The sequence below is a fragment of the Gopherus evgoodei genome, chromosome 1, assembly GCF_007399415.2.
Source record: "Gopherus evgoodei ecotype Sinaloan lineage chromosome 1, rGopEvg1_v1.p, whole genome shotgun sequence".
NCBI classification, from domain to species: domain Eukaryota; kingdom Metazoa; phylum Chordata; order Testudines; family Testudinidae; genus Gopherus; species Gopherus evgoodei.
The window spans coordinates 110,427,177-110,443,445 of record NC_044322.1 but is presented as its reverse complement, the minus strand read 5'-3'; the positions used below and the strand labels follow the sequence as shown (position 1 = coordinate 110,443,445).

Genomic DNA, 16,269 nt, shown 5'->3' with positions numbered 1-16,269 from the left:
GCACCGTCCCCTCTTCGCCAGGGCGAGAGCCCGACCCTGCCTCTGCCACGGAGGCTGGACCCCAAGTGCGGGCGGGGAGGCGGGAAGAGGCTGCAGCGCCCGCTCATTCCCTGCCGGCTGCACAGGAGCCAGCGGAGCGGGGCCCGGGATCCCGCCCCTCTGAGAGTCGGGAGTCCGGGGAAGAGCGGCGGCAGGGCAGGTGAGGCGGAGTCACTGGAGACAAGGGCTCTGCCCGGAGGCGGCTGCATCGCGCTGCGCTGCAGTCCCAGCAGCCTCCGCAACTTGGCGCTGGGCTCCCGAGGGCAGCAGCGCCTCAGGTGACAGCCCAGGTGGGCCGGCCGTGGGCAGCTGCCTTGCCCCTGCGCTGCGCCGTGCCGAGCCGCCTCTGGCCCGGGAGCTCCCTGCGTGTCACGGCAGCTCTGGCGGGGGAGGAAGAAGGAGCGCCCGGGGCGGCGAGGGGCTGAACTTTGGAGCCTCTGCCCCTTATGGGGCCGGTCCCGAGGGGGCGGCGGCGGGGGAGGCGCTGTTGCCGCTGCTGCTGCCCTGTGTGAGGCGAGCTCGCTCCCGCCGGAGCGGCCCGGGGAGGAACTCCAGTCGGGTCCGCACCCGCGGCTAGTGCTGCAGCCGCCGCCGCCGCCGGGCCAGCGCGACGCGGACCCGTCTCTGCCGGGGAAGCCCCCAGCGCTGCCCGGCCATGGAGGGCGAAGGCGGCGCGCGGGAACCTGGGTCCGACATTCCCAGGTACACATGCCCGGGCTGGCTGGGGTGGGGGGGTCTTTCCTTGCTAAGCGCTCACGCCCTAGCGCTGTACTGCGTTTCCCTGTGTGTTTGGGGAGGTGCCGGGTGCGCAGCAGGCGGGGAGCGGACCCCCAGCAGAGAGACTCCTCCGGAGTCTGGGCTCAAGCTGAGGGCGCTGGCAAAGGCTGGCTCTGTGCTGAAGGCGGGCTTGGCGGGTGTTTTTCCCCAAAGAAATGGCACTTTCGCTGTGATTGTATTTATTGATCAGAAGTGCCCTCATTCCCGTTGTTGCAGCTAGATAGCACCACGGAGATTTTCCTTAATAATTAGCAATAGCCTAAGCCCACGTTTTTGAGGATTTTCTCACTTAGAGAGGGCCATATCACAATATAGTATGTAGGCGCTTCACTGGATTAAATGGCTCTAAAGTCGACCCCCCTCCCCTCAAAAAACCAACAACCCAACAAAACAAAACTGAGATTAACATTCAAAAGCCTCTGACACGGGGGCATATGTTCTGTTAAGATTTTCTCTTGGTAGATAACCTTTAATGCCCATAAAAATTGAAAGGAGGTGTAGCAATTAAAATTTTTTTTTAATCATTTGCTTATTTTTTAATATTTAAACTATTTCTTCTGTTGGAAGAAGGGAAAAAAAGCAGGATCCCTGAAACCCAACTTTCAGTCCTTGGAAAGAGAGACTTTTTTTAGGTAGTGGGCCTTCAAAGTGGTATCTTTTCAATCAAATTCTTACATGGAACAACAAATGATTTGAGGCAAAGCAAAGTCTATGGAAAAATGACTTTGGAATAGTTTAATAAGGAGTAATTAAATATCTGTCTTACAAGACATTCTCCATAAATAGATGTAAAACAGTTTTGTATAATTGTATTAATGACATATACCTGTTGCTAGAAAGGTTAGAGATAGTAAATATAGAAATGTGAATATTAACTACTGTAAAACAAAGCTTGGAAGGGTGTCATGCTGTGAGGGTTTAGAGAGGATGAATATATTCCGAAGGGAAGTTTGTCAGTGTCATTCTCTTGGTTTCCAAGAAACTATTAGTGATGCACTGGAACAAAGAATCTCTTAAAAATAATAGATTAATGCCTTTGACATACATACAAGCTTCTGTTAAACAACAAACAAGAAAATTTTGTGAAATCAGGAGACCACCCAGGATGTAGGGTAAGGCACAGTGCCTGTAGATATGGGATTACCTAACTGTTGAGGAGAATATCATCATTATTTTTGAAACCTGTCTCCTTCCTGCTTCCCAACAGTCAGACTGAACTATGAAATGAATCTGTGTTCTGTACTTTCGTTATCAGAATCCTAAACGTGACGTGTGGGTCGAAGTGTCATGCTTTCTTGAATTGTCTTCATGCTGTGTGTACGAGTGTGAAAGGTTTCTTTAATTATAAAACTAATGGGAAAAAAAAACCCTTTTCAGAGCAAGACCATAACTAAATGATTAGTGACTTTAAAAACTGTATTATAGGATTCAATGTTTGTATCTATCTCTCTGATTCCACATCAGATTTGGTCAGCATACAAATGAAAGATTTTTTTTCTAACTGCCAGCCCTGTAAACTCAGTGGGTCTGAACATCCAGTAGTGCTTCTTCTGACTCATATATCACCACCAATAAAAGATTCAGTGGGTCACATTTTCCCTATGGTTACACTCATCCGATTCCATATGTCATTATTGGAGGCTGGACTTGTGGAACTGAGAGCTAATTTGCTCTCTCAGTTGGAATTTAGGCCGTGATATCTTGCAAGCTGCTCTGCATGAGTGGCTTCACTGAGGCAAGTGTAATGGTCCTTCCACACGCAGTATTTTGCACAGGTGGGATCTATCATCACTTCAGTTGATGTATGAGCCAGAATAATATCCAATTCACTTTTCAATAGCCAATGTTGGTTCTTCATTGCTACTGGGAATAAAAAATTGTGAAAACAAAAAACCCTAGTTATTGTAAATAAGTACACCTGATGCCAAACAAATACATGGAGTAGATCTGGTGAAGGGGGAAATGGGGGCCATTACTACGTAGTCACTTTTCAAAGAGTATTTTTCTTTAAATAGGTTATTGCCAAAAAGTTACCCAAAAAAAGGCACATTTTTAAGGTCATCTTTGTAATTGAATCAGTTGTCACTATTGGTTTTTACTAGCACAGAACTAGTGGAAAAACTAATTTTTGGCATCTTTGAACCATAGACTCTTACCTTTGCAATCTACATTCGTTGCATTTGTTATTGCCTATTTTTTCTGTATTATGAAAACCTCTTCCCAATTAGTCATAGTTTAAGCCAATTGTCTACAAAATAATCTTCGTCTCTGAATCTCTCTATTGCCAAAAGCAATGATGTCTGGCATTGACCATAAATTTACATACGTTCCAGTTTGTTGTTTTGTATTTTCTATAACTGTTTTTCAGAAATACCCAGGGCCAACGAGAATAGGGGGAAGCCAGTACAAATTACCGGGGCCTCTGGAAGGAGGCCCGGCTTCCCAGGCTTCGTCTGCCCTGTTTAGCCGGTCCACCCTTTCCGGGGGGGCCTGAAAAATGTTTTTCACCAGTTCCCAAACCCATTCTCCGCAGCTCTGGAAATACCACCAGAATTTAGTTTACTAAAGCATACTTTTTAAATCTGTATGTGGAGAAATTTTGTGTACAATAACTTCTTTTATATTGTAGGGTTGATCCATATGGATTTGAAAGGCCAAAAGACTTTGATTATGTGTCATATGAAGAATTCTTTTCTAGATACCTGGTGATACTCACTAGAAGAGCAATAAAATGGTCAAAGCTTCTAAAGGGGAATAATAGGATACAGAAAAGTTTAAAAGGTAAGTTATATGTTTGTATCTTATTGAACCTGAATGTAAATCAATGTTAAGAGTAGAACTTAAGTTTAAATTGGCTCGCACTTGAGAACACAATACTAAATGTCTTTTCTGCTCTAAGTAATAACAGACTGAATTCAGTAATAATACATAAACAAACGTGCTGTTGTTCTAGGGATAATTGATTTGATTTAAAACTCACAAGAGGGTAATCCTATTTGATGTGCATCATAATGTCTTAGTCACTGTGTCTATAATCAAGAAGGATTATACCTGTGAGAGACCAGATATTTTTGTTACTATTGCTTATAGTACTTTACATATTTGTGTACTCAAGTGACCTCATTAAAGGATAGTTGCATGGTGCAGCAGAAAGTGTAAAGAACTGGAGATCTGAGTTCTTCTCCCAGGTTTGGCAAACCATTGACTCGTTCTCTGACATTTTGCAAGTTGCTTTAGTTTTCTGTGCCTCGTTAACCCCCTTTTCACAGATGGCATAAGTCTTACGGCTAAAAAGCACTATTATGTGCTAAGACTTAATAATCAAAATTTAAAAGCAGAAAAAGTAAAATTAACAGAAAAGCTAGATGCAAATATTTGAGAAGATGTTAACAGAACTCTTAATTGCCAGTTCAAAAAGCAGGAAAACCTCTTGCAATAGCCTAGTGTATGGAAGTCTAGGGTGTGAAACTGGAGTGGGGAAATGTAATTAAAGGTAGGTATTGTGGGCAAGGAATCATGTGAGGCTGCAAGTTCTCTTCTTTTCCTTGTGGGAGCGAAATTTTTCTTTGTAAGTTACTTAATTTTCCCTTTGCACTTAATGATGTGTCCGATATTTCCTTTTTGGGGATCCTATTTGGTGCCCAGCACAAACATTAAAGTAGCCTTAATATGGTTTAGTTTAATTCAACTAATCCACTTAAAAAGTTAATTTGGACTAATTTTCCTGAATGTCCCTGGGTAGACAAGCCCTTGAATTGCACCTGAATCCTCAGAGGTGTGCTTCAGCACTAGGCTCCGCTTACTACTTTGGGGCAGTTACTGCAATGCAGCAACAAAAGTTATAGCTCTTATTATAATGTTAGTATTGCATCATACTTGTAAAATCTCTGCCACTGTTTCTGGAATTAGGGGTTCCATTAAATCTGATGTGTGGATGAAGGGTGTGAAGCATGATGGCAATAGAGAGGATCCTGGATGGCTATTGCATCAATTTTTCAGTTATTAACTTTTTACTAAAGATAATCAGAATTGCTTACAGTACACTTTTAGAAAGAATATGATCAATATAAAGGAATACAGCAGAGCTGAGGCAGTCTGTTTGGAGTTACTGTAAACAATCATTATTAATGACAAATCTTCCATGCTCCACTGTGCAGTGCACCCCAAAATTGCTAAAGCTGGAAATGCTGGGGGAGGAAAGTAGCAGATTATTTTTATTTTGTAAAAGTGTTGATTCAAACATTTGCCCCAGGGTACTGGTACTAGGACCCACCATGTCTGTGGACACAAACATATACGGATAGTTGCCAGTTTGTGAGGACATTCTTATCCTTCAGGATCACTCTTCCATTGGAACAGTGGCAAGTCAGTCTGTTAATCCTCTGAACCCTTCATCTCCTCCCACCCCTACCTTTTGGTTTCATTGCTCTGATGCTTTAGGAGTCTGAATTGCTGATCCTGTAATGTCTATTCCAAATGCAAACTGAGTGAGGAGTGTTTAACGTACAGTTCTTCTGTACAGTCCCTCTGAGAACCTCCACAACCCACACCCTAATTTTCTACTTCCCCAGGGAAGATCTGAGACCCTTTCAGAATGTGTAGTATAGTTCTACTGGACCTCAAAGGACCATTTAACGTATGATATCTCAGCAGTTCCATGCCCATGTGTCCTCAGGCCCCAGAAAAGCTCCTAATTCCTATCATACTGACAAGAAGAAGGGATGTAATGCTAATTCATTAATTTGGAAATATGGCATATTTATGTGTTGATTTGTTGCATGCAGATGCCTCGTGTCTGACATGGCATGTGTACATTCATAGTTCTGTTCTGCTTGACAGAAAACTAATTATGGTGCTTTAACAACTGTTATGCTATATATCCTGTTATCCTTGATCAGAGTTCCAGAAAGATGGGTCATATGAATTTTGATCATCATTCCGTTTGCTTTTTCTTCATCCAATATTTGCTGTCCCTCTAATTTGTTCCTCACCTTGTCCTAGCTATTTCAGTCCTGCTGTCTTTCATTTCCCCACCCTTGTCTTATCTATAGGCAAAGGAAAAGCAGTTTTCTGAGTGAACGTGAAAATTCTACCATTAAGAGAATGCTCTCAACTTAAAAATTGCACTTCTGTCACAATTCTCTTATCTGTTGTTGTTCTAAGTAATCTCCAATACTGGAAAAAATGGATTTTTTTTTAATTTCACTTATTTAGGTACTTGGCAGTACTTTAAATATATTCTGTTTCCCTCTGTGGATCTTTTCTCCTGTAACAGAGAGAGAAATATATTCATAAATATGATTGTAAATCCACATAACCTGGCGTGGTGAGCCAGAGGCAAGTGCAGTACTGGAATGACTTTATTCTCATTTTTAAAGAATGGACTAGATTTCAGGTTGGCATCATCCTTTCACTAGTGTTATACAGACAACATACCTTGCTTAAAGGTTTTTTCATTTATTATACAAGTGGGCAGGCTCAGCTTAAACTGAGGTTATATGTACTGCTGTTCATGCAAATGGCACCATGTGTGCCACCAACCTTGATAGTCCGTGGAGCATTGCGTGGATGCAGGGGCCTGCTCTTCTGGAGTCTTTTGTGGGATCACAAACTTTGGTTTAGTTTGCAGTCTGAGTCAGGTGAGGGAGGAAGAATCATGCAAGATGTAATGCTCCTTAAAAGAGGTTACAAGTACTGTACTTGGAGGATATTCCACTCTATCAAATGTTCTTGTGTCTTTTTTTTGTTTGTTTTTGAGGAAAGTGACTGAGAGGCAGGCTATCAACTATAGAAAACAAAACTATACTTTGGAAAATTATAACTAATCTTTCTTTTTTAGAGCTCCTGTGTCACCTCTATAGTCTGGGTTTCTCTTGGGTGATGGTGGGCAGTTCTTGCTTTATTTTAAAATCCACTATGTTAGGCATTATAATGACGTGAGGGAGGCAGCACTGTAAAAAGGCTCTGATGTGTAGTGCTGATATTTGCAAAAGGACTTGCCTTGTTTGTAACTGAGTTTGGGGGTATGTGGTCAACAGTATATCCCTTATACTTGGGCTTTCTCATTGAAAGCCTAAGGACATTTGTTGTCATGAGGCCAATGACACTGAGGAGTAATGAGAGTATGTTAAGCTGCAGGGCTGCTCTCCCCTTGTACTGGATACCAAAGTCAAAGCCTTGTCCCTGCTTCCTGCTTTTGATTTAGATTTATGTTTTATGCTGGCTAGGCTTTCAGAGTAAATAGTTATGCCAGGAGGAGACCAGTTACAAGGGGGAGTACATTTTTGGAATAATCCTTTTGGGATTTTTAACTGACTTTTAAGAAAAAGGCATAATATTAGTTATGATAAAACCAAATAATCCTCAACCTAACCAAGTGAGTACACTTTTAGGGGCATGCATAGATTCTTTCACATATACATACCTCTTGGCTTAGGCAGGGCTAATCACTTGAGGTAGTGCAGTACATATCTACAGTATTTCTTGAGCTTCAAGATTCACAGTTGCTTTTAAATGACGTGGTTGGTATTTTAGGAATACCACTTCCGAGCAGCAGGTGTTTGTGAGTATTCAGATACCTTTCCTAAGAGGTAATTACTTTAGCTGTTCCTGTATTAATGAATCTTCCTGTAAGCTTGTATCCTTGTTGCTCATGCTTGGGTGTGTGTTAATAAGAGAAGACATGGTGAAGAGGTATTAAAAGGATACTGGCATGTAGTTTAGACCTATAATTTGATGCCCATTAACGTGGCAACAATCTGAAGGTGGAGAAGTGGGAGGGGGGGCGGGGAACAGCGGGGCGGCAGGGGGCTTGGTTTGGATTTATAAAAACAAAAGCCTCTCTAGCTATCATGTGAAAAAATCCATTGTTTCTCTCTCATTCCTCCTGGCTCTCCAACAGGGTCATTCAGACAGTCACTACTAGCCCTGAGTGAGTAAAAATGCACTTGTGCATGGTCTAGTGTTTCTATTACTGGGCTTTGCATCAGCACTCGTGAACTGTTAAACCCTAATCCCAGAGTCATGCTAACCTCTTCAGTGATGCTGATGCATAATCAATCAAACAAAAAACCACAATGTCAACTTCTGTTAGAAGTACAAGGAAAGAAGAAAAATCAATATTTAACAAATGAAAAAAGAAAAAAATCAATGGGAAAACCATTTATTTTCAAATCTCCATCCAAGAGGACATCACAATGAAAATGGAGGAGGGGGGAATTAAAACTTTTAATGTATGGGATAGTGTTCAGCTGATCGTAATTCACTCTCCCTGTAGTACATATACATTAAGCCTGTGGAAAAGGACAGCTCTATGGTGAATCTGAAGTCACTGGAAACCACCTGCTTAATTGTGTGTTTTGTGGGAGGGGAGATTGGGGTTTTGTGTGTGTTTGTGGCTGTATTTTGACTCTGAGTATAGTACAGCATATTCTGGCCACTGAAATTTGCTGCATACTCGATAAGTAAATATAAATGTTTGTCTTCACTTTTGGCCTCTTACGTGGAGGAGAGAGGAAGCATTGTAATCAATGAATGCCTGTCAAGAGATCTCCTAGAACCTCTCAACTTCCTGTTCTATTCCAGAAGAAAAATAACTTTTTGTTTGTTGCATTGCAGTGAAGAGATATATCAGGAAAGGCATTCCCAATGAGCATCGTGCTCTGATCTGGATGATTGTAAGTGGAGCCCAGGCCAACATGGAACAAAACCCTGGATACTATAATAAACTACTTGAGGGTGAGAAGAGTGACACGCTGGTGGAAGCAATCAAGACAGGTTATGTTCTAATGTTTATACATATAGTCAATAACTCTGTTGTTAAGTAAGAGTTACAGATTAAATTTTGTGTGGCAGTAAAGCTGTTTTTCTGTAAATGTTTAGTAGTGGTTTAATAATGATTAATGTGAAAACTAGAATAGCCACAAACTCTGTAATAACACCACTCTCTTGAGAGTCAACAATGCTCCTTCCAAACTTAAAATGAATGGGCGGGTGGTGGTGGTAAGTCGATTGCAGTTACTTGATATTCAGACTGAGCCAACTGTAATAATGACATTTTTCTAAAGAAGCTAACACACAAATTGGCACAGTTCTGTGATTGTTTCATTGTTCACTGCTGTCCTCAGTGTCAGCACAGCTCTAAAGTTGTTTCATTAGGATGACAGGTCCAGCAGGCATTCTTTTTCTTTTTTGTGACTATTGAAAGAATCAGGTACTTTAAATTAGGGTTGTACCAAACTTTATCTTAGCAATGGGTAATTGACTTGACTTTGTAACAATTTTGTCTTTGGCCAAATAACATTTTTTCTAGCTTTCAATTTTAAAACAAAATACTAGCATCAGCTTGTGGGAGTTTTGCCTTACATACCTGAGTAAGGCATTTTGGAACTGCATTTCCAGACTCCTGCAGGAAGAATGTCCAGACCAGAAATCATCAAGCTTCAGTATTCCCTTGCTGAACTGTGAGCTGCAGTTTAGGGGTGTGTAGAGGGAGCAACTAATATGATTGTCCAAGGTCAGCCTCACCAGTGGCCTCTAGAGAGTAAAGGCAATGAGAGCAATCCCTCTGCAATGCTGGGCAGTAAAACCAGGGATCTCACCAGGACAGCAGTGACTGTTTGGCTAAGTCAGTCTGTGAAACAAAGCACTGTGTTGGGATGAGGAGGAAAGGGGACGCTAGTGAGTTATAAGAAGAAATAAAGAGGGAGGAAAAGACAAACAGGGAGAATTGGAGATGATGGGAATTAAAATGAATAGTGAATAAGCGAATAAGGAACTGAAAAAACAGGATTGAGCTCTGAGAAGAGGAAGAGAGATGGTGAGGGTGGAGTGTCCCAGAGCTTGGGCTCCAGCCTGAGGCCAACCGTCTGTACAGCAATATTTAGCGCCACAGCCCAAGCCCAAGTCAATTGACCCAGCCCAGTGACAGCCGTGCCATGGTCTTTTATCTCTGTGTAGATGTATAAGAAATAGAAGACAATAGCTGGGAGGCCATGGGAAAAAATTGTTAGAAGTGAAAGAATAACATGAGCATATATGAGAGGGTAGGAGAAGATAGGAAAAAAAAATAAAGATATACACAATTTTTAAATTTCATGAAACTTTGTATTCCTGTCCACTATTCAGATATTTGACTTCATCTGCATGCCATTTCAGTGTAATTTGTCTGTTTAATTTTAATATTCAGCCATTCAGTGCATTCCTGCAATATTTCTAATGCTGCAATAGATTTAAAAGGTAAAGTAAAGAAAATATGTAATCTTGTTAATATTCGCTTCACAAGTCTGTCATTTGTGTGATTCAAAATATTTTGGCAATCATGCTCCACAAAGTGCTGCTGTTTTAGCACTAAGATAATAGTTTTACCTAAGATAATACTATTAGCACCATCAAAGCAAGGAAAATTAATCTGAGAATCTCATTTTAATCATTGCCACAACTTGACAATGGCAACAAAATTTAGGACCTAAAGGTTCAAAGACAAGTAGAAAGAACTCCAAACTTATTATGTTTAAAAACTCATGATTTTGAGGGCCTGACTTGTGATTTTTGAATGCTTCTGGTTGGCAGTACTGCAGTGGAGGAAGATATACAACAGTATATTTTATTATTTCTGTAAATGCAGAAATAATGCACATGCAGCATACTAAATATTGTAGATATGTTAAAAGAACTTTCTGCTCACAAAGATTCTACAGTTCTAGTAAACAACCTACAAATAAGGTTGCCAGGCATCCAGTTTTCCAGCAGAATGCCCGGTCAAAAAGAGACCCTGGCGATCCCAGTCAGCACCTGTAACTGGGCCGTTAAAAGCCCATCAGCAGGGCAGTGGAGCTAAGGCAGGCTCCCTGGCACCGTGCAGCTCCTGGATGTGACTGGCATGTCCCTCTGGGCTTTAGGCACAGGTGTGATCAGGGAAGCTCTGTGCACTGCCCTGAGCGCTGCCTCCACAGCTCTCATTGGCTGGGAGCTGTGGCCAATGGGAGCTGCAGGGGCAGCACCCATGGGCATGGGCAGTGTACACTGCGGAGAGCCACCTGACCATGCCTCCACCTAGGGGCTGGACATGGGAGCCGCTTCCAAATGCAAGGATGGGGAAGAAGAGCAACCAAAAGCATCATGAATGAACAGAACAATGTAGCATCCATCACGTTAATCCTGTAACTTTTTTGTCATTAAACTAGACAGATGGTCCAGTATGATGATAGGCATTGTGTGTGAAGTGGGAAGGATCCATGTATTACGATGAGCTGGAAAAGTGTGGAACTATTAGATGAAGAAAGAATGCATGTCTGGTTGTTAAAATCCCCCAAATGTCTCAGAATCCTGTAGAAAGGCATTCAGCTTTAGGTCTGAATATTTGTATCTAATTGCTGCAAAAATTGCTTCTACAGTTCTTATTCCAGGTTTTTTAAAAATGTCATCATCTCATGGTCCTGGGCCTCAATATTTATTTCTGAATGAGGTGTCAAAAATGCTGTAATGATGACAAAGGAGAGAGAAGTGTGCAAAAGGTTTTCCTCATCAAGATTGCAACAAAGAAATTGAGAAAGGAATTACTTCGCTGATTTGTTTCCTGCATTTGATAACACCTTTGTTGTGCCAGTTTGTATTACTAATGCACCATTATTTTAATTTTTAAAAAATATGACTTAGAACATTTACTAGGAACAGATTGCAGAGGGTGGCTAGCCTCTTCCCAACCTGCCTCTCCTGCTCTTACCCTCTTCAACCTCAGCCCGTTGTGCAGCTCTGTTAAGGTCAGTGGGGCTACACTTGGCCACAGGGTGTGACTATGCAGAGCTCATTGCATGATTGGGGCTTAACTGTCTTCATTGCCTGGTCAAATTTATTTCAAACTGTAGGGTGTGTTGTGTGGTTGTTTTTTTTTTGTTTTTTTTTTTTAAATGTTACCTTCCCATCTGTATGTAAAAAAACAAATTAAGGTTAATGGAAAACTGATTTTTTTTTAAAATTCTGTCTTGGATATGAAGTTTTCCTACATCTTCTAGAAAACTTGCAGTGTTTCTTGATTATTGGTTTTGACCTTTCTAGAAAAGGTGGGTAAAATCTGCACTCCCACTGACACTTTAGCTAGTGTACCCTGGTTCTTTTTTAAACCACTGTATAATACTCTAAAGGCCTTAGCCCTCAGGATGCTGTAGTTGTTACTAATTGTAATGGAATGTTAAAATCCTTCATAAAATTAGGCAAATTTCCCCCAGCTCTGTTGTAAAATGTGCTGTGGCAATGGAAAATACAATTGGAGTTGACACTTTAACCCTGGGGCCTTCCTCAAGTTGTACAATTAATACATTTGTTTGAATCAGCTTCTGATATAGTTTTTTTAATCTGTGTAACTGAAGGGGAAACACCATATCTGAAATGTCAGCTCTAATCTCTCCCTCAACTTCCAAAGTGTACTTTAATAAACTTATTTTGATTATATGACAAAAAGCCAGCATCCTAGAGATCTCCTGACCTGCTTACTTAATGCTCCAGTAAAATCAACGTTTTAAACAGAACAACAAATTCCTTTTTTGTATTGTTAGTAATAAGATTTTATATTGCATTTTATTGGAAAAATGTGTGTGGTTTAGTAAAATATGAATTGTTTTTGTGATGGAAAAGCTTTCACATCAAGTACGTTCACAGGAGATGTGTTAACAAGAGGATAAGTATTTAGAAATTTGGTCACCCTTTTTAGCATACCCAGAGGAAAAGGGCTCCTCATTCAGCAAGCCAGAGTCTTTAGCCTGGTTCTTTGGATATTAACCTGATCCTGAAAAAGTAATCAGTAATGTGCAGTGTAGTGTGTGTGAACATTTTACTGTAACTTTACTGTAATAAAGAGGTGTGTGTGTTTTTTTTAAGTATTTTGATTATGCAGATACCACACTGCTATTTCTACCAACAGAAACAAAAAAAGTTTTCTGTAGCCTATAACTATCAGACTGTCACACAAACTTGTTGGGGTTATTGTTCTCCTTGATTTTTAAATTTACATGGGAAGTGAATTACAGTATTTCCTTGTCCCACGACTCCATAACTGATTTATTGACTTTAAAAGGAAGAAGTGGTGATTAGGGCAATGAATTTATCTTGGCTGTGAATTCCCTGGCACAAACCATGATTTTTACCGGTTTTCTTCTTAGATTCTCCCAGTTTAAGTTTTTGTCATGGAAGCCAGTCATAACAAACTGTTTCCTTTAAGAAGGAAAAGCAGTAAGATAAAATATCTCCTAGGATGTACAGAGGTCAGGCATATCTGTGTGGGATGCTGTAGTTAGACTTGCTTATATTCAAACATTTTGGTTATATTTAAGTAATTTAGTGTGGCCTTGGGTATTGAACACCATAAAAGTGAAGTTGCTTTTGTTGTCATTTTAAATTAAATCCAGCTGCCAGAATATTGACCAGTTTTTGCATAGTGGTCTCTATTTTCCAAAAGTGAGTAGTGATTTTTAGGTGTTCAACTTGAGATCTCTTAAAGTGGCCTGATTTTTCAGAAGGTGTGAGACTTTTTTTTTGCAATTTAGGTCATGGGTCCTTAAAGCTGAGTAGGTGGTTATTAACTTGATTAAAGGGACAGTATCAGTTTAAAAATCTGTATGGATGAATGTGCACTGTGCTCCAGAGAGTAATAAAGATCCTGCAACAAGTTGATGACACTTACGTGTGTGTGTGTGTGTCTAATATGTGCAGTTACACATAGATGCATGTGCACATACACTCATGAGTTTGCATGTGTAATTATATATTCATTTAATTTATACAAACTGCCTTATTTGCTTAAATATCCCTGAAAAGTTAAATTTATTTTTCACTATTCGTGCTGCTTGTTGTTGTCCTTCTTTTCTCTCTGTTTAAACAATAGACCACTTCACTTATGTATTTAATCCACTTCTAGACACTTTCATTGTTTTTTGTGTATAGCAAACATTGTAGCAAACAGGTTTAGGTTTTTCTATTAGAATCAAAATTTAAAAAAAAGCGGAGATATATTTATTTCCTTTAAAGTATGAGCATATTTTCATAGAATTAAATTTTGGACCAAATTTGACCTGACAGTGCCTCTTTCAGGAATTACTGCTTTGAAATTTGTTTAACCACAGATCAGATGTAAGACTAAACTTGAAGTACATAGGTAGGCATCTCTGCTTTCTTTGAAAAATCTCCTTCCGTGTCACCTTGCATGAGTAAAGAAGCAGATTTCTCCCCCCCCCCCCCCGCCCCCAGGATGTGACAATATGTAATTGCATTTTTTTTTATTTTTATTTTTGTTCTTAGGTTACAGTGAAACACACATGATCAGTCATGAGAACAGAATCTTTTAAAAATGAACTGTTTAGGGCTAATCCACATAGATAAGTTCAGCAAAGGACAACTCTGGTTTAGTTTTCAATGAACCAATCTATTGTGAAAATATCACTTCGCAGTGCTGCAGCTAATACCTTAGCATTGCGCTAGATAAATTCGGTACATGGTGTGTTAGTTTAAATTGCTGAAGAGGGTTACGTGAAATGCTGAAGAGGGTTACAAAATTCCTGGGATTTGCCATAAATCAGTCTCTGCCTTGAATCCTGCTTGAGACTGTAAGTCACCCCTAGCCTAGAGAGATAATTCTTTCTCGGAATGGATCTCTTTTGAATGTAGGCCAGTGAACTAAAATAGGAATTTGAGGTCATTTCTTGCTAACTTCATCTACCAGACTCCTTTTCTCAGATTTCAGTTGTACATCTTACAAGGCTAAGAATTATTAGGGAGCATGGCAACATGGCTTAAATTTGGTCCTTTCATTTTTTTTTCTAGACATGAATAGAACATTTCCAGATAATGTACAGTTCCGCAAAACTGCTAATCCATGTTTACAGCAGACACTCTACAATGTATTAGTAGCATATGGGCACCATAATAAAACAGTGGGATACTGCCAGGTATGTAACTTCTTATAGACATTTAAAAAGATACTCCAAGACATTCACATTATCATTGTTGCTAATTTTAAAGTACATTTTTGGGAAATAGGCAAGGTTGTGGGGAAAGCTAAACATAGTCATATAAACAGTTGCTAACAGTATCTTTCCGATCTCATATATGAGCCATTTTAAATGTAATAATTTTAAGCAAGGTCAAATAGCAATGTATGCTTACCCAATTTCTGTCCTTTTCAAGTGAATTAATTGGTTTCATTCACTAAAGGTGAACAGTAAACTAAAAAAATGGTGTCCTGTTTTGCTGCTTGGTGTTCTAGAGAGGCATGGTCTTGGTTTCCAATGTCTTTCTGGAGAACTTTTTTGGGTAGAGGAGAACCAGTGGTCATATGACATTAACAAATGGTCTAAATCTAGTTTTTGTGGATTTGGTTGTAACATCTGTGTGATACAGCATGGCCAGAGGGCAGCAGAAGAGTGTTAGAAGGGAGCCTTATTCCCTGTGAGGGGAAGAAAGTTTGCTATAGATTAACTAGAGCACCTGTAGTCTGTCACGTGATAAAAACCCCTGCTTCAATCAGACAGTGTGGGAGTTGGAGCAGAAAGGATTGATATTGGAGCAGAGAACAATTTGAAGAGAAGCAGAGGAAAGTTTGGAGGAGTGCTGCGGTGGGCTAAGAAGTCCAAGACCCTAGGTAAGGGGCACCTGGCTTGTGCAGAGGGAGGGCAGGAAGCCCCTCCACAAGCTGAAGGGCAGGAGAGGGAAGTAGCCAGGGGAAGGAACCGCCAGTTCAAGTGGTTCACCACTATCCTCAGGGCCTCTGGGCTGGGACCTGGAGTAGAGGGCGGACCCAGGTCCCTTCCTCTCCATTCCCTTCCTCAAGGACACTAGTGGGGCAATTAATATTCCAATTCACGGGCAAGAAACGGTGCCCTGAGCCGTGCCCCCTCCCGCCCCAAAAGAAGAGAAAACGCGAGACCCATCATAATAGTGCCGGCAGTTTGCCACACTGTTTAACTCAAAGTCCTGACAAACATGTAGGAGGAAAATTTGTGTAAAATTCAACCTCATAACTCTTAGAGGACTGAGAATGCTCCTGCTCCAGTTCCCTAGTTCTTTACAGGATCCTGTGGAAGATACAAGGAAGGAAAATATTTGATGTTTCTAAGGTTAACATACAAGCAGAAAAACCTTTTTAAAATAGAAATAACATTGTGGCTATCTTTGCATGTCATAAAGGAACAGTAACTGGCACAATCAAAAACTCTCTCTTCTGTTCAATTCAGCTTTGAAGTCTCCCTTTTCTCCTTCCCTGTTGCACTGCAGTTATATGCAATTACATGTGTCTTGTACCAGTCAAGAAAATTGATATAATAAAATAAAAATAACAAGCTTTTATTAAAGAATATATATTACATTTATTGAATTGCAGCTGATTTAATTTAGTAGAAGGAGATTGATCTAGGTTTAAAAATCATTATCAAAGTCGCTGAAATCTGACTTACTATTTTGGCCCTG

At 40.4% G+C, this 16,269-nt stretch overlaps 1 protein-coding gene across 5 annotated transcripts in view; it reads left to right on the top strand.

Annotated features, from left to right (window-relative positions):
* The first annotated feature begins 384 nt into the window (after nt 1-384).
* GRTP1 (growth hormone regulated TBC protein 1) overlaps nt 385-16,269 on the top strand; it is an 88,350-nt gene continuing 72,465 nt past the window's right edge. For 3 of the 5 annotated variants that reach the window (XM_030568987.1, XM_030568977.1, XM_030568956.1), the window contains exons 1-4: nt 385-741; nt 3,446-3,597; nt 8,434-8,592; nt 14,629-14,753. In XM_030568987.1, the coding sequence (XP_030424847.1) occupies nt 695-741; nt 3,446-3,597; nt 8,434-8,592; nt 14,629-14,753 (483 nt within the window). In that variant the 5' untranslated portion in view covers nt 385-694. The remainder of the gene's footprint in view (nt 742-3,445; nt 3,598-8,433; nt 8,593-14,628; nt 14,754-16,269) is intronic. The other 2 variants (XM_030568967.1, XM_030568997.1) reach the window with 2 other exon arrangements.